The sequence below is a fragment of the Ceratotherium simum genome, chromosome 9, assembly GCF_057802395.1.
Source record: "Ceratotherium simum simum isolate JZ-2026a chromosome 9, ASM5780239v1, whole genome shotgun sequence".
NCBI classification, from domain to species: domain Eukaryota; kingdom Metazoa; phylum Chordata; class Mammalia; order Perissodactyla; family Rhinocerotidae; genus Ceratotherium; species Ceratotherium simum.
The window spans coordinates 11,177,589-11,198,266 of NC_141908.1; the positions used below are offsets into that span (position 1 = coordinate 11,177,589).

A 20,678-nucleotide genomic window follows, 5' to 3' on the forward strand; every position below is an offset into this window, starting at 1 on the left:
CCAAAATAATTGTTTCAAAATAATTTTCTTAATTGGGTGAATTCACTTTTTTTCTTAAAATCTAGATTTTCAGCTTCTCCAGAAAAAACGGATAGTTCTACCAATATTTCCCATTTTCTCTTTTGGCAAAAATCAGCTGGAGCAGAGTTGTGGCTGCCTTAGACCTGGCACTGGCTCTCTGGTTTGCCAAGTCCCCCCCACGCCTGGTGTCCCCAGGGTCCTGAGGTCACATGTCAGTCACCCAGCCACATCACTCACTGATGTCACCTGCCTGGCCACTGTTGGCAGTCGAGTTTGCTACTGTGTTAGCTTTGGGATCTGGGATCTTCTGGCTCTGAGGTTCCACACACATCTGCTCCCCAGACCCTCACTGGGCACGCATGGAGACAGGGGCCACTCCCTCAGCCCCAGCAGTGCCCCTGGGCAGCAGGAGTGGGTCGGTTCTAATGGTGCTGACCATACAGCCACAGGGGTCAGGGCCACAAGAGTGGGTCCTTCATACGAAGGGCACCTCGGGGAACTAGCGTTTTCTGGTCAGCCCAGCTGCCTGCTCATAACGATGTCTGGCTGTCCTTCCGTAGGTGCTGGGACATCAACGCCAATGCGTCCATCTGGTGGGTCATCCGAGGGCCTGTGATCCTCTCCATCCTGGTGAGCTGGGCTCCAGTGGGAGAGAGGGAAACAGTGACTGGCCTCTAGGGACAGAGGGCCAGGAGACAGGGCTAGCGTTCCTCCCTCCCCATGCACCTCCAGGTGCATGGAGGGATAAACCACAGAGCTTCTGGAGGTTGGCCAGCAGCATGAGGGTCTGGAAGCTCCACCCACTGAAGAATGGTGGATGGGAGTGGGCCGAGGAACTGGCAGGAGGCAAGAGCTTACACAACTTGCTCTTGCCCGTGAGTAGCATCTGAAATGTGTTGAGCAGAGCTCCTTGCCCTAAGCTGCCTGGTTCTGTGCTGGCCTCCAATTCCACCTTCACTGGTTCAGATCTTCAGGTCTTGATCATTTTTCTAGGTATCCTCTTGTTAAACTGGGAAGAATCACTGACCTGGGATCACAGGAGGAGGCCGTGGATGGTGGGGGTGGGGGTGTAGCTGGGGAAAGCTGAGTGAGGGGCTGTGGTCTTGGGCCTTTGTCGTGCTGCAAGTGGGGGCAGGCCTGGAGGGGTGGCCCCCAGACCCCAGGGAAGAGAGGCAGGAGTGACTCTCATGGACAGGCTGCTCGGAGGATCTCAGCCCTGGCTACTCTTTGGAATCACCTGGGGGCTTTTTTTTTATAATTTTATTTATTTATTTTTTTCCCCCCAAAGCCCCAGTAGATAGTTGTATGTCATAGCTGCACATCCTCCTAGTTGCTGTATGTGGGACGCGGCCTCAGCATGGCCGGACAAGCGGTGCGTCGGTGCGCGCCCGGGATCCGAACCCGGGCCGCCAGCAGCGGAGTGTGCGCACTTAACCGCTAAGCCACGGGGCCGGCCCATGGGGCCTTTTTGAAAATACTGATAGCCAGTGATTTGGGCTCTCACTATTCTGGGGAGGGGCCTGGGCTGCCACTAAGATGTAAGTTCCAGGTGCTTCTGCTCTGTGGTCAGGCCTGGGAGCCCTGTGGCTGAGCCTGTAGGTGTGGATAAGAATAAGGGGGACAGAAGAGGAAGACACATGGGGACACACTGGGTTCGTCTTGTGGGGGGAATCAGCCCCTCAGCAGTGCGCAGAGCTCAGAGGGACGCCAAGGGTGCAGGACCAGTTGAAAGCACCCTTCCAGGGCTCGCTGGAGCAGGGAGAGGGTGCAGGACAGGGCAGCAGCCCTCCTCTTCGCTGGCTGACCGGGTGACTTCTTGGGGCCAGTTGGGAGGAGGGGGCCATCGCATGACCGTTTTCTTTTTTTTTCCAAAAATAATAGAATTCATGTAAAGAATACGTGAAAATACAAAATGAATTTTTTAAAAAGGAATAAAATCACCCATAGTTTTCACATCTAGACACGCATTGTGAACATGTGAACATGAAAAACTTTCTTTTTTTGAGCATGCATACTTTTCTTTTCCAAAATGCTTAATATAGTTTTGTATCCTAGTTTGTTTTTTTCGCTTAGCAGTAGATGTGAGCTTTCCCATGTAATTTGAAATTATTTGACTGACCGATTTGCTATGGCTGCATAATATTCCCACAGGAGGACAGCTCCTCGTTTCGTTAGACCGGCTTTCTTGCCGTTATTCTGGAACTCTGACCGCCCAGCCCCGGAGAGCACCAGCTGAGGGACAACCAGCCCCAGTGTCCAGGCTGGTTTCCTGGGGTTGTGGTCCATCCAGGGATTGAGGGGTGTTGGGTGGGCACCCCTCATGCAAAATCTCTCCCAACCAGCCTGTCCCGGGGCCTACAATTCCCCTATTCAAGACTCATTCTTGGGATCTTAAAGATTTTTTTCTTTTGCTTTCAAGTCCTCCCTGTTAAATTAAATACAACTCTTAAGACAAAAAATAAAATAAAATAAAATGACCTTTATTAGTTTACACCATGCACAACCAGCTCAGAGCAAGATGCATAAACAATGAGCTGAGAAGGAGTGTCCCAAAGAAGCGGCGCTGGGTTAGGAGTCCTAGACAGGCCACTAATCCTGTCTTTTGGCAAGTGTCCCCAGGCCCCAAGCTACTCGTATGAACAATGAAGTGCCCAGCTGACAATTCCAGTGATCCCTGCTTCTGTTAATGGTGCTGGAGCCGGTGGGTGAGACGGGAGGGGAGATACCACCATGTGGGCGACTTCATAACATCCCAGCACTGGGCACTGGGATTGGAGGACTAGAGACTCCGTTTCTGTCCTTTAGGAAGTTATGATTGAATTGGCAGCTAAGTGAACACACACAATTTTGACAGATGTATATATTTGGCCTCTTTCAAATATTTCAAGTGCTCTTACACAGTAACATCATCCCTAACTACAGTGAATCAGGAAAGAGAGGTAATCAAGGATGGCTTCCTGGAGCTGGTGATTGGGCTGCAAAGTGACTCTATAAGAGTCTGAAGCGGTGGTTCTCAAAGTGTGGTCCCCAGACCAGCAGCTTCAGCATCACCTGGGAGCTTGTTAAAAATGCAAATTCTCAGGCCCCACCCCAGATTTACTGACCTGTAATGTCTGGGGGTTAGGGGGAAAGGCAATCTGCACCCTAAACTTTGAGAACCTCTGCTGTAAGGTCTTGCTACTCAAAATGTAGTCCAAGGACCAGCTTTGGCATTCTGGAGCTCGTTAGAAATGCAGAATCTTAGGCCCACCACAGCCTTGCATTTTGACAAGACCCCCAGGGGTTTCCAGTGCATCCCATGTGTCGGTAATCTGCTGCAACGGAGCAGACCTTAGAGCTCCTGCAACCCAGGGCTGGGGGCAGTGCTGTGTCGGCCATCGCCTCCAGACAGCTTGTCTCACCAGGACTTTTGGGGGGCTCGTGGGGAGAGGGGAGCAGTGATGTGCCATCCTGGGTGTGGTCTGCAATGCCTTCTCTGCCCTCAGGGCCAGGGCTAAGGCCAGGAGAGGTGGCCAGGAGAGCAAATCACCTTCAGCCCACCTCTGCCTTGTGTTTTACAGATTAATTTCATCCTTTTTATTAACATCCTAAGAATCCTGATGAGAAAACTTAGAACCCAAGAAACAAGAGGAAATGAAACGAACCAATATAAGTAAGTGGAGGGCAAAGACCTAGGCACACTCAGTCAGTCAGACAGCAAGCATTTACTGAGCACCTACTGTTACCCAACTGGTGCTAAGTTTTATTGGAGATGGAAGAAGCAGATAAACTGTGACCTAGTCCCAAGGAGTTTATAATGCAAATTAGGGGGGCGGGGTGAGGGGGTCTGATTGTGAAGCCTTAGACACTGCACTGGGGAGGAGACAGAAGGAATCTCCAGGAGGCTCCCAGGAAGCAGAGATCTTACCCTTGGGGCAAGGCTAGGAAGTCTGCAGATGGGCTTCAGGGACCCAAATTCAGACAAATTTGTATAGGTATTTGTATTTTTCAGGAGAAAAGGACCATAGCTTTCATCAGATTTTCAAGGAGATGTATGATCAAAAATACTTTAAAACCTTTAAGGTCTGAAAGAAAGATGCTGAATTAGTTTATGAGAGCTGCCATAACAAAATACCACAGACTGGGGGGCTTAACAGAAATTCGTTTCTCACATTTTGGAGGCTGGAAGTCCAAGATCAAGGTGTCGGCAGGTTTGCTTTCTCCTGAGGCCTCTCTCCTTGGCTTGCAGAGGGCTGCCTTCTTGCTGTGTCCTCACATGGCCTTTTCTCTGTGTGGGTGCCTCCCTGGTATCTCCTCCTCTTCTTATGAGGACACCAGTTGATTGGACCAAGGCCCCGCCCTAACAACCTCATTTTTACTTAATCACCTCTTTAAAGGCCCTCTCTGTAAATTCAGTCACATGCTGAGGTCCTGGGGAATATGGCTTCAATTTAAGGATTTGTGGGGTGGGGCACAATTCAGCCTATAACAGATGTTAAAGACAAATCAGTGTCTGACAGAGGCTTTCTCTGTGATGTTTTGAGTTTCGAGAATCTGGCAGTGGCCTGAATTAGTTGCTGACAGCTTTCCCAGGACAGCTCTAAAGCAGAGGGCTCCAAGGTAGGGTGGAGCTGGGGATCCAGGACAAAGTTGCCAGATAAAATACAGGATGCCCAGTGTCATTTGAATTTTAGGTAAACAATGAAGAGTTTTTTTAGCACTTACACCAAAAAAAAATTATCCATTGTTTATCTGAAATTCAAATGTAACTGGGCATCTTGTATTTTTATTTGCTAAATTTTGTAGCCCTAATCTGGGAAGGAAATGAAAAAACTTCTCCTTATAGATAATTATTATCAAATAAATAAGAATGCTGGCTTTGCTAATAATACTTTAGACGGAGTGGCAGTCATACGTGCACGTAATTTATAAATAAGGTTATTCGGGTGGATCCATGTTCAAAATTTTTTGCTGATAGGGGTGCATGATCGGAAAGTTTTAGGATTGGCAGTGGGTTGATAAGTGTTGTATCTGGGTGACGGGTACATGGGAGTTGGAAATTTTCCAAAATAACAAGTAAAACCGAAAAAGTTTGGAGACACTGTGTCAAAACCTGGCAGTCAGGGTCAAGACGGGGTAAGTGGAGTCTGTGCCCACGGAGGGAAGGGCAGGAGACTGCAGTGTCTCTGTGTCCCCAGGCGTCTGGCCAAGTCCACCCTCCTGCTGATCCCCCTCTTCGGAATCCACTACATCATCTTCGCCTTCTCTCCAGAGGACGCCATGGAGATCCAGCTGTTCTTTGAATTGGCCCTTGGCTCATTCCAGGTAAACTTCAGGGACTGTGACTTTAAGGTGAAAAGACGAGTTCTCTTCCCTTAGAGAAAAATGGAACCCATAGAGACAGCAAGCCAGGTCTTCCGGGAAGAGTCCAGCAGTGCATCCGGGAAGGCCGACGCCTCCTTTGGCCGAGACCCAAGAGGAGCAGGGCAGGACCACGCTGTGCCGTGTGACGCTGTGCGGGACCCGTTCCCCACCAGCCAAATGGGGTTGGGGGATAAACTAAGCAGAGAGGGACTGACTTCAGGGAAAACAAAAGGGAAAAGTCTATATGTGCAACTCTCCACAGCATATAGAATTAAAATCATGGACGCCTGAGGGCCATGGCTGAGCCATCAAAAAGTGGGGCCGGAAGATGAGTGTTGTGGGAGGGTTGGGGGTGGGGCGAGAGGGTGTTTGAAAGAATAATATCCTCATCTTCATACTGGGAAGTCCATAGAAAATGCCCCAAACTGAAAAATCCAGAAGTAGCAACATCAGCATATATTTTAGAGTCAGTTGAGAAAGTTCCAAGTAGTTGCCTCTGAGGAACAGGAAATGGGGGCGGGGGTGTCAGGAGGCTGCTGTTTTTTGTGACAAGAATCATTTGACTCTTTGAAACTGTGTGCATGGACAACTTATTAAAAATAAAAACCGACTTAAAAAAAAGAAAGAAAAAAGGCAAGAGGAGAGATCATCTACCAACTACTTGTTTATTTACTCATGGCTGTATCCTTCCAAAAATAATATAATGTAGCTTTCAAGAAAACACAGAGGACAGAAAATAAGTAGATGAGGAATCGGTGAAAAAAGAAAATAAAACCAAAATTGAGTTGTTCATAAACAGAAACAAATGCAATAAAGTCCTGTGAAGGAGGGAGAGGTGGGTCATAAATTTGCTTTGGAGCTTCCCTGTAGCCAAAGCAAAGACAGAAACGCAATCTGTTTCAAGATTTACAATATCCATTGATGAAAACAAGCTAGTTCCCAGGAAAAGCCTAGTGATTATAGGCTTTGGGGCCTGAAAGAAATTTCTCCCAGTGGGTTTTCCTGAAGAAGCCAGCCTGTCCTCAACAACCTTGATCATCCTGCAGAGTCCTCCTCACTGGGGGAGCCCTCAGCCTCCAGGTGGGGGCTCAGAGCCTCCCTCACGCCTAGAGTTCTGTTCAGGGCGGGCATGGCTGGGTGGCCCTCCTGTCACTCTCAGGTTCTAGGCAGGACACATCACTGGGAACACATTACTGAGTGGAGTCAGGTCTTACCCTAACCCATGTCTTCAGAGCCCAGAGCTGTCTCCTCTGCCCTCCTCTGAGCCTCTCCTCTGCCCAGAGTCCCCTCCAGAGAACCCAGCCTCTTGTGTAATCCATGATTCTTTTTCCCTGGGCCAGGAAGCTTTCATGCCCACTGTCCTTATAACGTGCGGGGAGGCCGGGCTCACAACGGCCCGTTTAGCAGATGGTGGATTCCAGGTCCACTCCGCTCACAGAGGTGGATGGTGACATCACTGACAGCATGGAGACCCAGGTCTGCCTTGCTGTGTGGAGGGGGACTTCCTGTCCCCACAGTTGGGGCTTGAGTTTGGGGTTGTGGACTACCAGCGATGACCATTTAGCTTCTCTCTGGGGAAACGACTTGTCAAGAGAAAACCAAAAAAGCACTTTCCTAATGTTCCCATAGAAATGGTTATGAAGGAAAAGGCTCTTCAACAGTTTGTTTTTTTTTTTTAAAAAAAGAACCTTTGTTCACAAATATATATATCATTTTATATTATACATATTTATGATATATACTTATATATATTTAAAAAATTTTGTATTATGGAAAATTTCTTCCACATACAAAAATGAAGAGAATAGCATAATGAACCCCTGTGTAGCCATTGCCCATTCCTGGTCTGTCCTGTTACATCTCTATCCCCATCCACTTCCTCCATCCCATCTCCCATCATTTTAAGCAAATCCAAGACACAGTTTTATTTCAAATGTAAGTTTTTTAGTATGTATTTTTGAAAGACAGGGGCTTAAAGAAGAACACAGAGAACCACAATACCATTATCACTGTCATATATTGTTAAAAACTAAAGTTTATTAGCTCTTTCTGATTGTAGAAATAATACTTGCTTATTGAAGAAAATTTGGAAAATAAGGGAGAGTTTAAAAAGAAAAATTCATCCATTATCTCATCACCTAGAAATAACCTCTGTTAAAATGTTGGTGTGTTTACTTCTAAGTATCTTTTCCATCCAGGAAGACACACCCACAGTTGTCCCCCCACATACACGTAATTGAGGTTGTGATGTGTGTGGTTTTATAGCCTGCTTGGTTTAATTCTCTATTGTGCCCCACGTGAACATTTCTCCGTGTCATTAAAATTCTTCAAAGACTTCCTTTTTAATGATTGTATAAAAACTGGAACTTCTTAAACTTGCTGGCTGTGTGAGGCCTGCCCCATATATACCTGGGGCACATCTGACTTTCCTCCCCAGGGCTCCTGTCCTCACCTGAACAGTGAAAATGTGTCCTTGGATCCTTGAGGCCCAGACAGAGGAGGCCCAGGCAACCCTGGGCCCAAGGAGATGGGCAGCAGCCTTGGCGGGCAGCCTGACCACCAACTCTGGGCCAAGCACACACAGCTCCAGGCCCACCCAAACCCCTGTGACTCAGTTCCCTCACCTGTAAAGTGGGGATCCTCCCACTTACCTCCTAGGGCTTTGGCAAGGATTAAATGAAGTACCTGGGACCCAGAATCCCAGTTACACAGGCCAAGCTGTGTTCCAAATCCAGCTCTGTTTTATTTCCAAGCCTGCCTTTCATGCCCTCTGACAGTGGTTCCTAATAAGTCATGCCTGTTCAAACCATCTGGGCATCTTTCAAAGCTGCTGATGCTCTCGCCCCAGACGTTCGGATTTGGGGCACAGATTCCTGGGAACCACTGCCTTGAGCAAGTATCCCACCCTTCTCCCCAAATAGTCCCCATTCTAGGCAGCAGTCATTGATGCCTGAAATTCTAAAGCAAATCCTAGCTTTGTCAGTAACTCCTGTTAAAATGCCAATGCCCCTGAGCAGTCATACATATGAAGCACCATAGACGGGGCGGTTCATCTCTCTTTGGGGTCCATTCCATTGTAGTAAGTAGCTAAGGGCAGCAGGCCTGGATGGGACTAGGAAGAAGGGGTTGGGCCACCTAGGGTCAGAGCTGTGGCACCCAGGCCTCTGAGGGGAGGATGCTCACCAGCCAGGAAAGCCTGAGGTCAGAGAGGAAGGGCAGGCTGGCCCGAGGTGGGTCCCTGAGGAGGTGAGCAGGGCATGCGCACTGCAGAGACCCTGCTCACAGCTCACAGTTCCATCCATGCAGGCCTCTCAGGCTCGAATCCCACATCCCAGACTGGAGTCCCTACCCTGGCAGAGCTCCATGCCAGGATCCTAGCGGGGAGGCACCATTGGGAGCTCCAGATACGAGGGAGGGAGGGTTCTGATAGGCACAGATCCCCACCACACCAGGGAACGTCAAGTGTATGCAGCCCTGAGGCCCGTGACCAAGGAGATGCATTCACGTGTCCATTAAGCAGGGAGGTCACCCTCCACTGCTGGCCGGCCGGGACCTGCACACAGGCTTTGTTCTGACCACACATTCACACATTTGTCAATTTGAATAGTTGTCTATGTTTAAACATCTCCAGATTTCCAGCTTATCTTGAAAAATGAGCCCACACAGGGACCCGGATCTCACATGGGCTGGTCCCAACCGCTCCCGGTGGGGTGGGGTGGGCGTACTTCAGGTGCCACCACCCCCCGCTTCTCCCGGGTGGGCCCACCTTACTAATTCGGGTGAGTGCCTGGTCCCTGGGCCTGAGTTAGCAGCGCCTATTTTAATGTTACTGACACCACACACGTGCCAGGGAGGCCCATGTTGGACACTGGGGACAACAGACGAACGGGACCCCATCATTGCCCCCAAGGAGCTCAGTCTGTGCTGGATGATGCCAACACAGCCAAGGACACTTGAGGGGCCCAGGAGAGGCAGCCCCAGTCCCCTCTGGGGTGAGGGAGGTGTGGGAAGGCTTGGGAAGACTTCCTGAGGGGAAGTGAGCCTGGGGTTAGTGATTAAAGGACTTGGAGTGGGGGAGGTTGGAGGAACGAGGCTGGGTGCTGGAGTACCCGCACCAACCCCCTGCTGCCTCTGCTCCCTCCACAGGGCCTGGTGGTGGCCATCCTCTACTGCTTCCTCAACGGGGAGGTGAGTGTTCTTGGGCTGCCCGGATTTCTAGAGGATCTCCCTAGCCTCTGGATTCCAGTTCAGGAGGAGCTACCTGGCAGGTGATAGGGATGGGGTGTAGTGTGAGTGGGGAAGCCTGGGCTTGTCTTCTAGGAGCCTGAGCTCATTTTATGGGAGCAACAGAATCAACCAGAGGCCTTGTTAAAATATTTGGTGGGCCCTACCCCCAGTTTCTAATTCAGCAAAAATGGATTCTGTAGGTCTGGGTTGGAGCCTGAGAACGTTTTTCAACAAGCACTCCAGGTGAGTCTTATCCTTGGGCTGATTCAGGAAATGGGGGAAAGTGCAGGCACAATGGGGGAAAAGCAGCAGCACTGCTCTGCCGCTTGCTTGACGCGTGATCTCGGTCACGGCCCCTCTCTGTAAAATGGGAGACTCAGATGACCTGCCAATCAATCCTCAGAGACCTCCAAATGAGTGTTGACTTCCTGGGGGGCTGCACACTTACCTTGAGGTCTCTGCCCTTGCCCAGAGCGTCTGGGTCAGGAGCGAGATTCCTGGCACACGGAATCTGCGCCATCAACACTAGTTGAATACGGTACTGCACACAAGTCAAGCGTGTGACTGTGACTGTTGGCCATCTATCTGGTTCACCACACTTGAATGGGAATAACCTGTGATGTTTTCCAAAATCAAGCATCAAGCCTAGGCTCAAAGGTTTTGCTGCTACAGCTGGGGATCATGAAGGAAAGTTCCAAAGAGCAACTCCCAGGCCCCCACAAGTTCTGAGCTAGGGTGGCTTCACAGGGATGTGTCCAGCTGTCCCAGGTGATGATCTGGATGTTGCAGTTCTGGAGTTTGTGAGACAACCACAGGCCCCTTCTTTGGGACAGATGTAGTAGATCGCAGGACCCAGGGGAGAGGGGTCCTCCATACCTACAGGACATCAGGGCTGGAAGTGGTCCATCTGAGTGACCTGCAGGAGAGGGAAGGCATGACTGCTGGGCAGGTGGCAGGGCCTGTGTGGAGGCCCCCAGGGAGCGAGTGGGACTTAGGGCACAGGGTCCTTCTTCCCTCCCCGGCTGATGGCTGGTCTCTGGGGGCAGGTGCAGCTGGAGGTTCAGAAGAAGTGGCAGCAGTGGCACCTCCGTGAATTCCCACTGCACCCTGTGGCCAACTCCTCCTTCATCAATGGCACCAGTGGCCTCACCCATGGCACCAAGACCAGCACCCTGGAGCCGAGTCAGAGCACCTGCAAGGCCAGCGTCATCTGAGAGGCTGGAGCAGGGCCACCCTCAGACAGAGGCCAAGAAGGGTCCTGAGAGGGCTGGACACTGTTGCAGGACAGTCTGTCTTCCCAGCAGACATCATATGCTTACTCCTATGACTAGTCACACCCTTCCTCCAGGCCTCCAGGGGTGGGTGGGGGCGCGTGTGGTGACAATTCCTCAGAACTGAAGGAACTTGGGACACTGTGGGGCAGGAAGAGGGCATGGGATCTGGGTCTGTTGTGTTCTCCCGGGAAGAGCAGTTCAGGGGTCCCAAAAGTGGGCAGGGAAATAAATGGTAGCTGGAATGAGATTTGGTCTCAATTTGTCAGTCTTTTTGCCCTTGAGACACAAGGTGAGGGGCAAGGGAGAATGCTCTGGCTCACTCCCTTACCCCTCCTGGAGGAGGGGGCTTCCCTGCTCCCCCTGGCTCCAGTTCTCAGGGACAAGCTTAGAAGCCCAGGACACATGAGAAATTGAGGCCCTTGGCCCTAGGACCCCCCCTACCCAGGATCCCCACCCCTCATTGCAACTCACCTGTCCAGTACCTCTCATCCTAGAGCCTTCAAGACAACAGCTGAATTAATCTGATCAAGTCACAGTGGAGGACCTCCAGCTCCTTGTTAGCAACCCTAACAGGTATGAGGCACCCCTCTCTTCTTACAGCTGTTTCACAGTTAGTTATCCACAGCCCCAGGGGCAGGAACAGCAGGAAATGGGGCATGATCCCATTTGACAGAAGAGAAGCAGCTTCACCAAGGTCCTGTGACTTGCTCAAGCTACTCAGCAAGGAAGTGGCAGAAGTTCAGTCCAGGGCCTTTGGTTTCAAATACCCTCGCTCCAAGGCTGTGTCTGTTTTCCCTGGTCCCGGACAGGGAAGGAAGGAGGGGGGGCCTGTCTCCCAGCCCCATTGGGAATTTTAGTTTCACCCTTTACTGTCTGGATCTCAGTTCCCTTGAATATCAGCCCTCTCTCCCCATCAGCTAGGTGAGGATTAAAGAAGACTAAATATCTGAACCCTTTTACAAAACAAAGACTACTAGTGCTCAGGGGAGAGCATTCTGGACAGAAGCAGAGACAACTCCTCCCCTACGTAGAGGAAAGGGTATCCTGCTGGTGGGTGGGCCCAGCTCTGGTCCAGCTCTGGGTGACCCTGGACAAGTGCTGTCCCTCTCTAGGCCCTGGCTCCCCACCTCTGCACCAACCCCCTGCAGAGACAAAGAGGTCACCACTTTGCACCTTGTGGACTGCTCCTGGAGGGAAAAGGCCAGGTGCCCATTTTCCAGGGCTAAGAACCCAGCCTGTATGTTTGATGAGCTCTGCTCGCCGAAAAACTGATTGGTCCATGACACCTTTTTTGAGTGATCTCCATGGACTCCGTGCATCTTGGAATAAAAGTTTTTAAAAAATCACAAGAGGTAGGTATAGGTGCCCAGCCCACTCCAGAAAAGGGGCCTGCAGTGACAAGGGCAGGGCAGAGACCAAAACCCCATGCAATCAGTAGCAGCCAGAATGAACCCGGGAAGACCAGAATTCATCAGGTGGGGGAGGGGGAAGGGGTTAGTGTAGGATGAAACAGCCTGAGGGCAAAACCCCCACCTACTGGGGCAGAAAAGGGACTGGAAAGGGGGCAATTTGATGCACAAAAATGCAGATCTGCCAGCAAGGATGGAAATCTCCACTGGTTCCTGGTCCCCTTCACCTGCACTCATCCCCAGGATGGTTGTTAATCATTACCCAAGGTCTGGTTGGGCCTCTTTACCCCCTGGAGTCCAGCAGGTCCAGATAGGTGCTCTTTGAAACGTGTCCTAGGATCAAAAATGGTACCCTGAGGCCATCCAACCCTTACCAAAGATGGACACACAGGCTCACCTCAGGGAGGTCAGTGTATTAGAAATCCTCCTGGAAGGGCTTGCTCAGGAACACTTCTCAAAGAGTTAAGGCAGGATTCCCGCAGGCAGATTCCCCAGAGGGGACAGCAGCCGCTGGGAGCTGGGGTCATCCAGGGATTATGGGGTCCCCCAAAAGGCAGGAGTCAAATCAAGTCAAATGGTTTGAAAACCTACTATGTGCAAGAAATTCTGAGGGAATCCTAAACTCTGCCTCCCCGGCATGACCAAACCCAAAGCAGGGAAACGTGCACAAAGGCCCTTTGAGCTGGTGGGAGGAAGTCCTAGGCACCGACTGGACACTCTTAGCTGGAAGAATGACCCACTCTTAGCAACCCCAGAAGGCCACAGGGACCCTACAGCCCATATCCCAGCAGCCCATATCCCAGCACAGAGTCAATAAAACAGGTGTGAAGTGCACTTGGCTGTGCAGCCAGCCCGGGCACCAGGTACCGGAGCTGTTTCCAAATCTATTTCCGTCCTGAGAAGAAGGATTCAAGAAGGGTTTAAAATGTGTTTCTTCTTCTTCTAAAATCAACATCCTAATAACTTGGCTAAGCCTGTGCAGCTGGTGGCACTGAGGCACCCTCCTGGCCTCTGGCCCTGCAGACCAGCTGCAAAGGCCCCTGGGCCATTTCTGACCAACCATCCAAAGGTTATTGGCTAAGACGCAGCAGTTTCAAGGTCATTGTCCCACTCCTACCCCCACCAGAGGTCACATGTTGGAAAAGTCCCATCTTGACTACATTTTCTTGTAGAACCTGATGTCCTCAGAGGGGGGGCCTAAAATTTCCTTGGTTGGCCCCAGGGATGGGTGATGCTGTTGATGTGAAGGCCACTGATGGCATTCAGGAAGAAGAGGAAGGAGGCAGTGAACTCACACCAGAACATCAGGGTGAAGCCAATCAGCGTGACCTGGTTCCTGAGGAGGATCACGAAACTCAGGAGCCCTCCGAAGGAGAGGATGAAGGAGATGAGGAGAAGGAAGGAGCCCAAGGCCCATTTCCGCCGCGAGTAGAGGTCCTCACACACCTGGGACACCATAAGGAGCTCCAGGCCGAAAATGGCGGCCACCACGGCCAAGGCGCTCACACTGCGGGCCAGGACCATGCCCAGGGCCAGCCCGGGCACGTGGGCCTGACTCAGGTCTCTGAGGCAGTGCGGCCTCGTCTGGTTGGAGGTGGTGCAGAAATGCCATAGCCCGAAGAGCCGGTCCTCAGCCAGGAGCCAGTGGCCGTCACAGATGGACACGGAGGAGAGGACCACGGCCAGGGCGGCACACACGATGATGAGGGTCCGGATGAAGGATTCAAAGAAGGGCCGGCGGGGCCTCCTTTGGGCCAGCAGCCTCTGGGCCTGCAAGACACCACAGAGACAGCATGTCAGGGGAAGCCCCGCCACACCCCCTGCAACCTCTTCAGGGAAGAGCCTGAACATGCCTTCCAGCTTCCCACAGCCGTGTGTCCTGCTCCGGTCTCCCGGGAAGCCTGGAATGCTCGCCTTTACTCACAGCTTCCTCCCCAGCAGCTCCTTACCTTTCCGCACAGACCCACTTTCTTTGGGGAACTCTTCCCCCATTCTACCTGTTCCCCGTCCTCCATTCAAGACCTTATAAGCATTGACTGTCCAGTTTCCTGAACTTTCTTTCTTTAATGATCTTTATAATGAGTAAAAAATCCACATTCTATTGACTGGCAAATCCTAGTCGCTTCTGAATTCAGAAAACCTGTCTGGCTTGGCTAGTGTGACCTTGAGCCTGCGGCTTGCCTTGGTTTCTTTGTAAGCAAAGCAAGAATATTGCCAGGAAGCAGGGTGAGGGTTGTAAAAAGCACTGTACATTAGCATATCAATACAAGGTTCCGTTTCCCTCTCTCCCTTCCCCAGGCCACGGCCAGTTTTATCCTAATCCCCACCCACCTGGTTCTGACTTTCCACATTCGGTCCAGGACTCGTGTTATTACCTTGTTTTCCTCAGTACTGAAAGTAATATTGCACCTTGCCCTTCAGTCTTGCTCAGCCTGTACCTCACGCTGAGCTTGTCAACCAAACTCTCTGTTCTAGCAACTTCTAGCTGTGGCGAAGACTCTGTGGCTCTCCTTCAGTCTCTGGTCTCAGCACTGGACGAGGGCACCCCTCTCTTCTCTCCCGACAAGCTGGGCCAGGCGTCCAGTGAGGTGTCCCTATCTCATAGCCCTGGGACACCACCCAGGTGCCCATCCACACTGCAGACCCAGAAAGTAAAAGAAATACTTCAAAGGGTCAAACTCCTTACTGTGGCCCACAAGCCCTGCAGATCTGCCCCGCCTCCCTCTGCAACGGCATCCCCCAGCACACTCTCCCTGGCCACCTCACCCAGGCACAGCAGCCCTCTTTCCAGGCCTAGGACAAGCCTAGAACTTGCTTCCCTCAGACCTACTGGCCTCTCCCCATGAAAGGCTCTTCTCCAGCCCCCTCCACCCCTCCAGGCTGCCTTCTTTTCTCCATTCTTCACATCTCAGCTGAAATGTTACCTCCTCAGAGAGGTCTTTGCTGCCCACGCAACCCAAACCAGGCCCCCTCCTGTCATTCTCAGTCAGGCACCCTGTCTGTTTTCCTCACCGTTCTGATCAAGTTACACATTCCTTTTGGATCTGTAGTTATATATTGTTGTCTATCTCACCCGGAGGCTGTGCTCTCCAAGAGGGCAGGGCCTCCCGTTCAGACACTGCTGTGTCCCCAGTACCTGGCAGTGCTTGACCTGGACACTCAGTGGGTGCTCAAGGAGAGCCATGGGCCAAGTGAATGGTCAAGTTTGCAACCGCTGTCACTTCCCTCTGAAGCTCCCTTTAAACTGAGTCTCCCGCCCAGTCATAAATTAAATTACCCCCTTTACAGTGTGCATGGAAGCAGCCCAGGTCACATCCCGGTTTGGGAGGTAAGCAAAACAGACAGCTCATGCGTGACGGTCACTGCTGGGAAACCGAACAGGCACTATGGGGTGCACCTTGTACCATATGCAAATGGCAGCTTCCAGAGGCAAGTCCGGGCCACACCTCTCAGTGAGGGACAGAAAGCAAAACCACACTCCTGGGACACTTCTGTGGTCAGAGCCCTGGCAGGAACATCAGGCTGTCTGCTAACCTGCCCACCTGAGCAGGAGCTACTGCTAATTTCAGCCCCAGGAATACATGAATCTGGACCAGTTCGCTTTCAGCACTTCCGCCTAAGTAGGGTCCTATTTTACCCTTAAACCTCTCAGTTTGGTGAAGCAGGAAGCTCTGTGGGGGGAGGGTGGGATGTGAAGAGGGAATCTGTGTTATTACAGAGGTCAGGTGACTTGCCCAAGATCATTTACCTAAATATAAAGCCTGTTACAGCTCCCTAGACAACCCTCTAATGTGCAGGGGGTGGGATGCATTCAACCCATAAATACTGACTGGCGCCTTCAAAGTACAGGGCCTTCGTCTTAGGGGCTCGATATTACTGGTGAGGAAAAGGATTAGAGAGTAGAGGGATGCCCAAGGGGTCAGGACCCCCACTCAGATCCCAAAACGAAGGCAGCCTGGGGAGCTGTAAAGAGCCCCCAGGCAGGAGTCTGGGCCATGGTTCTCCAACCGTGACCTGTTGCTTCCTAGAGGGGCCTCCAGGTGCTGAAGCAGGGGGGTGAGGAAATCAGCCCCAGGGCCCTTCCTCACTCCAACCACAACAGATCCCTGTTCCCCGCTGATACATTGGGAATCCATGAGACTGTACTAGCCTGCATTAGGGAAAAAGGCTCTACAGCTAAGAACAAACCAAGGGAACTTTCAAAGCTGTGTCTACAAATCAGTCAAGGTGTCTGTCTTTGCGTGATTTCTGAACCTCTTTGCCAGTGTTTTCTCATCTGCAAAATGGAGGTGGTGACCCCTGCCGGAAAGCAGTAGCCACGGAGGCACCTGGGGAGGTTGCAATGCCCCTAGAGGTTGATGAGGTTCTAGGATAGGACAGCCCCAGATGCAGAGAGCAAGTCAAAAGAGCACAGCCCCAGAAACCTTTAGACCCTATAGACATCATGCTGTCTGGAGCACAGGCACCTCCCGTCCCTCCCTCCGCCCCACCTGTCCTCGGCACTGGACTGGACTTTAATCTCCAGGCCCTCAGACATCACACCGGGAGCAGAAAGAGAAGACAGCTGATGTGGGTTCATTTCTCCCCCTCGCACCCCAAATCAGGGCTTCATGTAAACTCTGACACCTATAAAACTCCCAAGGATTAAAAGAGATCTGTATATAAAGCTCCTTGGCACATGAGCAGCTCTCAATTCATGGGAGCTATTAATAATATTAGTAATAATAACCCATATTGGAGTCTTCCTCCTAACCAGCCTGCACCACACCCCCAGCTGCTGGCACCTCTGCTAGCTTTCAGTGATCCAGGGCCTGAAACCCTCTCCGGGAGGGCTGCCAGGCAGCAGTGTGGTCAATGGAGGGTCGATGGACAAGAGGAATCTAGTCCTGCCTCAGACCTTCGAGCCCCCAGCTGTGTGACCTTGGGCAAGTCACTTTAATGTCTCAGGGCCTTGACTTTCTTTGCTAAAAAAATGTGTTTCCCCTCTTTTCATCTGTAACCCTGAATGATTTCTAGCCAGCGACCTCTAGAACAATGTCACCTGACACTCGCGGGCCACTGAGTCCAGTGCCAAGGTCTTATTTTCCTGTATAACCCAGAACCCCCCCTGCTCCTGTCCACCTCCAAGTAGACACTCTGGGCTGCTCACTACTCATTTTCCACATCCCCAGCACATCCCCAGTATTTGTGCACCCCACCCCACCCCACTGCCCACTCTGCCTGGGCCCAGGTCAGGCCCTTATCATCATCATTGGCTGGAAATTTCTCCAACAGCTTCCTAAAGAGTTGGCCTGCCACTGTTCCCTTGAGCCCACGCCTCACCCACCCCTGCCCGCATGACCCAAGTGCACTGGTCAGGCCGGCACAGGAGCCAGCCAGCCTGCTTTTCAGCTGTGTGACCTCTGGCAAGTGATTTATCCATTCCCTCTCTTTCCACTTCCTCAACTACAAACAGAACAGTACCTACCTCCTGTGGTTGCTGTGGGGCTGAAATGAGTTATCAGCCCAAGTGCTTAAAGCAGCCCTGGCGCACGTAGCTAAGTGCACCTAAGCGGCAGCGTCTACTGTCAAGCAGGCGCAGCGCCCAGGCTCACAGGGCTTCCCCTCATCTCCCCACCCCACCTCCCACCGCCGCAGCCCCTCATCCTTCTCCCGCTAGACTCGGCCCCCTCACCTTGCTAAAGTCTCCCTGGCCCTAGGAGCACAGCACAACAGCCCCCCACCCCCACCCCTGCCAGTTAATCCTGCCCGGAGTGTTTGCACCTGTTAATTTAGCCCTCCCTTCTGATACTTCTAAATCCTTGTTCACAAGTTTCTCTCCCCAACGGGACGGTCAGCTCCTGGAGGGGAGAGACCACACCCGGTCCCACCCTCCTCACTGCCTGTCCCAGGAGGCTGCCTGGTCATGACTCAAGATTATGCCACAAAACAAAGAGGAGGAACTCGCTGCATCCCGTTCCCCGCCTCCCCACCCCAGCGGCTGCGTCCTGGCTAGAAGGGGTTTAGCGGTGGCCTGTGGGTTTGGGTTTCTCCTGCTAGAGAAAGGCAGAAAGGGCGAGTGGGATTTGGAGCCATGAAGTCCTGGTTTTGAATCTCGATTCTGTCGCTAAGCTGGCCACCAAGGACAGGTGACCTTACCTCCAGGCCTGTTACCACATCTATAAAATGGGCGGAGCAGTATCGACCGGAGTCAGTGTAATGGGAATCTGAGCACTTGCACGCAAAGTCAGCGAGCCTCTCTAACCGCCAGGCCAGTGCAGTCGGAGACGGCAGGAAGCGAGCTGTGCAATGCCTCCGCGTAAACGAAGCTCGCCGGCAGGGTAGCGGTCCCGCCACCGCCGACTTCCCTTCGGAGGGCAGCACGCCCGCGCGGAGGGGGTAGGGATACGTAGGTTCCCAGCCCACATCAACATCTTGCACTACTCTGAGAAAACCAGTCTTCGGGGATGCGGTCCTCTTCTCTCACGAGAGCCTCTTCTCTGAGGCGTCCGCCCGCCCCAGCCCCCCAAACAGTTTTGGGGAGAGGAGGTGGTCTTTCTATCCCCCACCCAAGAAAGTTCTGGCTTGCCCAGAGATGCATCCTCAGGTTACATAAGGCAAGCCTCACTTTGCAAGTGGATTCTGTCCATCCTCCACGCCAGACGCGCCTCGTTTTCAAAAAGGAGGGACCCCTCTGGTGAGCCTAGCCGATAGACACTGGGGACCCCAGACAGAAGGAGAAAAATCTTCCCCAAGAAGTTTAGGAGCCTCGGGTGCTTGCAGGGCCGCGAGCAGAGGCCGACAGGAGCCGGCGCCGCAGGAGCAGCACTGGGGGCGGGTGCCCCCGGTCGCTTCACGCCCACCCTCCTCGGAACCCCGAGGCTTGCCACAGGGTGCGGGCACTTCCACCCCGGCCCGCGGCTGGCATTCGTTTTCGTTGCGAAGCCCCCCCCCTTCCCCACGAGGGGGCAGACCCCGGCCCGATCCGGGTGGGCGGCTCAGCGCGCCGCCGGCCCGCGGGTACCTGCACGGCGATGGCAGTCATGCTGCGCTGGGGCTCGCCGCGCGCTCCCGCCTCGCCGCCTCCGCCGCTCGGCTGCGGCCGCCCGCGCCCGGGCCCGGACCTCTCCCCGGGGGCGGAGCGGGGCGGCGGAGGGCGGGCGCAGAGGGAGGGGGCGTTGGCGGCGGAGCAATTAACCCGGGCCGGGCCCGTCTGCCCCGCCGCCCTCTGCGGCTCGGTTTACGCTGAGTCAACGGGGGCGGCCTGGAGGAGCCCCCGGGCAGGGGAGAGGAGGGTCCGGCTCGCGGGGCCGGGCGAGAGGACCCGGCCGGAAGGGGGAGCTACCCCCAGGGTCCGAGAGAGGAGGATCTGGCGGGAGGGGGAGCGCTGGCCGGGCTGATTTCGGGGCCCGGAGTCACCCCTCGCTCCCGAACCTCGGAGGAAGGCTTCGCCGGGGCGCAGACTCCTCGAGGGCCGCGACGGCGCTGGCCGACGGGCCCGAGGATTAGGTTCCAGCCCCAGCTTGCCGAGTCGAGCGTCTGGAGGAGGCGGTAGGGTAGAGGGAGGAGGCACGCGCCTGGGCTCGGCTGCCTTCACCACCCGCTGTGTGACCTTGGGCTGCTTGTTTAACGTCTCTGAGCCACGGTTGCTAAATGAGATAATATTTGTGAAAGGTCACGGTCTTGCGAGGCCCTCGGTAAATGTGAACGGAATGGAATTTTCTGGGGCAATCCTGCTTGCGTCCCTTTTCGCTACCCCACAGGGGGATATGCAAACCTGCTCCCCTCCTGGCCTCCTCAGGGACCATCAAATAGACAAATATGACAAAACAAAAGTCATTGTTCTTCCTTGACTTTGGTGAGGCCTGAGTGCTCGAGGAGGCAGCGCATAGAGTCCCCACAACAAAAAGGGGTGGGAGTGGGGGAGGGTCCCAGGGCAGCAAATTCCAACGAAGACACCCCCCACCCCGTCTCTCCCTACTTGTGGAGATGTGCTGGGTAAGGAGAGGGAGTTCCTGCTTGAGGTAAAGCAAGACCTTTCTCCTTAACGTCATTAAATTATGGGCTCATTCAGGCAGGCAGGCGGCTCCCCTGTGACTTTACCCAAGAACATTCAAAACAACTGCACTCACCTCTTTCCCCCAAAAGCCATGTGAGAAAAGGGGAAAGTTACAGTTGTATGTGCATCTCAGTTAGATGTTCATTTGAGTCCATCACTGCCAGAGAGACCTTGTGAAACCCTCTATCCCAGTCCTCGGCCAGCATGGGAGGGCCTTGCCCACAGCCCCCTACATCTGAAGTCCAATGGGGAGCCAGGACTGGAATTCACTGGCAGTCCCAGTCTGGGTCTGAGTTCTTGCCACCATTCTGCATCAGAATCACGGGGAGGGCTTGTTAAAACACAGACTACTGGGCCCACTTCAGA

General features: G+C 52.9%; 2 protein-coding genes across 3 annotated transcripts in view; one reads left to right on the top strand and one right to left on the bottom strand.

The window, feature by feature from the left end:
* SCTR (secretin receptor) overlaps positions 1–10,904 on the top strand; it is a 75,937-nt gene extending 65,033 nt beyond the window's left edge. Inside the window, exons 9-13 of the mRNA XM_004423899.3 lie at positions 582–651; positions 3,582–3,673; positions 5,199–5,325; positions 9,511–9,552; positions 10,638–10,904. Of these exons, the coding sequence (XP_004423956.3) occupies positions 582–651; positions 3,582–3,673; positions 5,199–5,325; positions 9,511–9,552; positions 10,638–10,805 (499 nt within the window). The 3' untranslated portion in view covers positions 10,806–10,904. The remainder of the gene's footprint in view (positions 1–581; positions 652–3,581; positions 3,674–5,198; positions 5,326–9,510; positions 9,553–10,637) is intronic.
* On the bottom strand, positions 7,382–19,368 carry TMEM37 (transmembrane protein 37). Of its 2 annotated transcripts, none has more exons than XM_004423961.3 (3): positions 19,278–19,368; positions 11,337–14,044; positions 7,382–10,507 (listed from the first exon to the last, which is right to left on the bottom strand). In XM_004423961.3, the coding sequence occupies exons 1-2, from the start codon at positions 19,296–19,298 to the stop codon at positions 13,472–13,474; spliced, it is 594 nt and encodes a 197-aa protein (XP_004424018.1). In that variant the 5' UTR covers positions 19,299–19,368; the 3' UTR covers positions 7,382–10,507; positions 11,337–13,471. The 2 variants fall into 2 exon arrangements, with proteins under 2 accessions (XP_004424018.1, XP_087291183.1); XM_087435057.1 differs by lacking the exon at positions 19,278–19,368 and adding an exon at positions 14,224–14,922.
* Between the last annotated feature and the right edge of the window lie 1,310 nt (positions 19,369–20,678).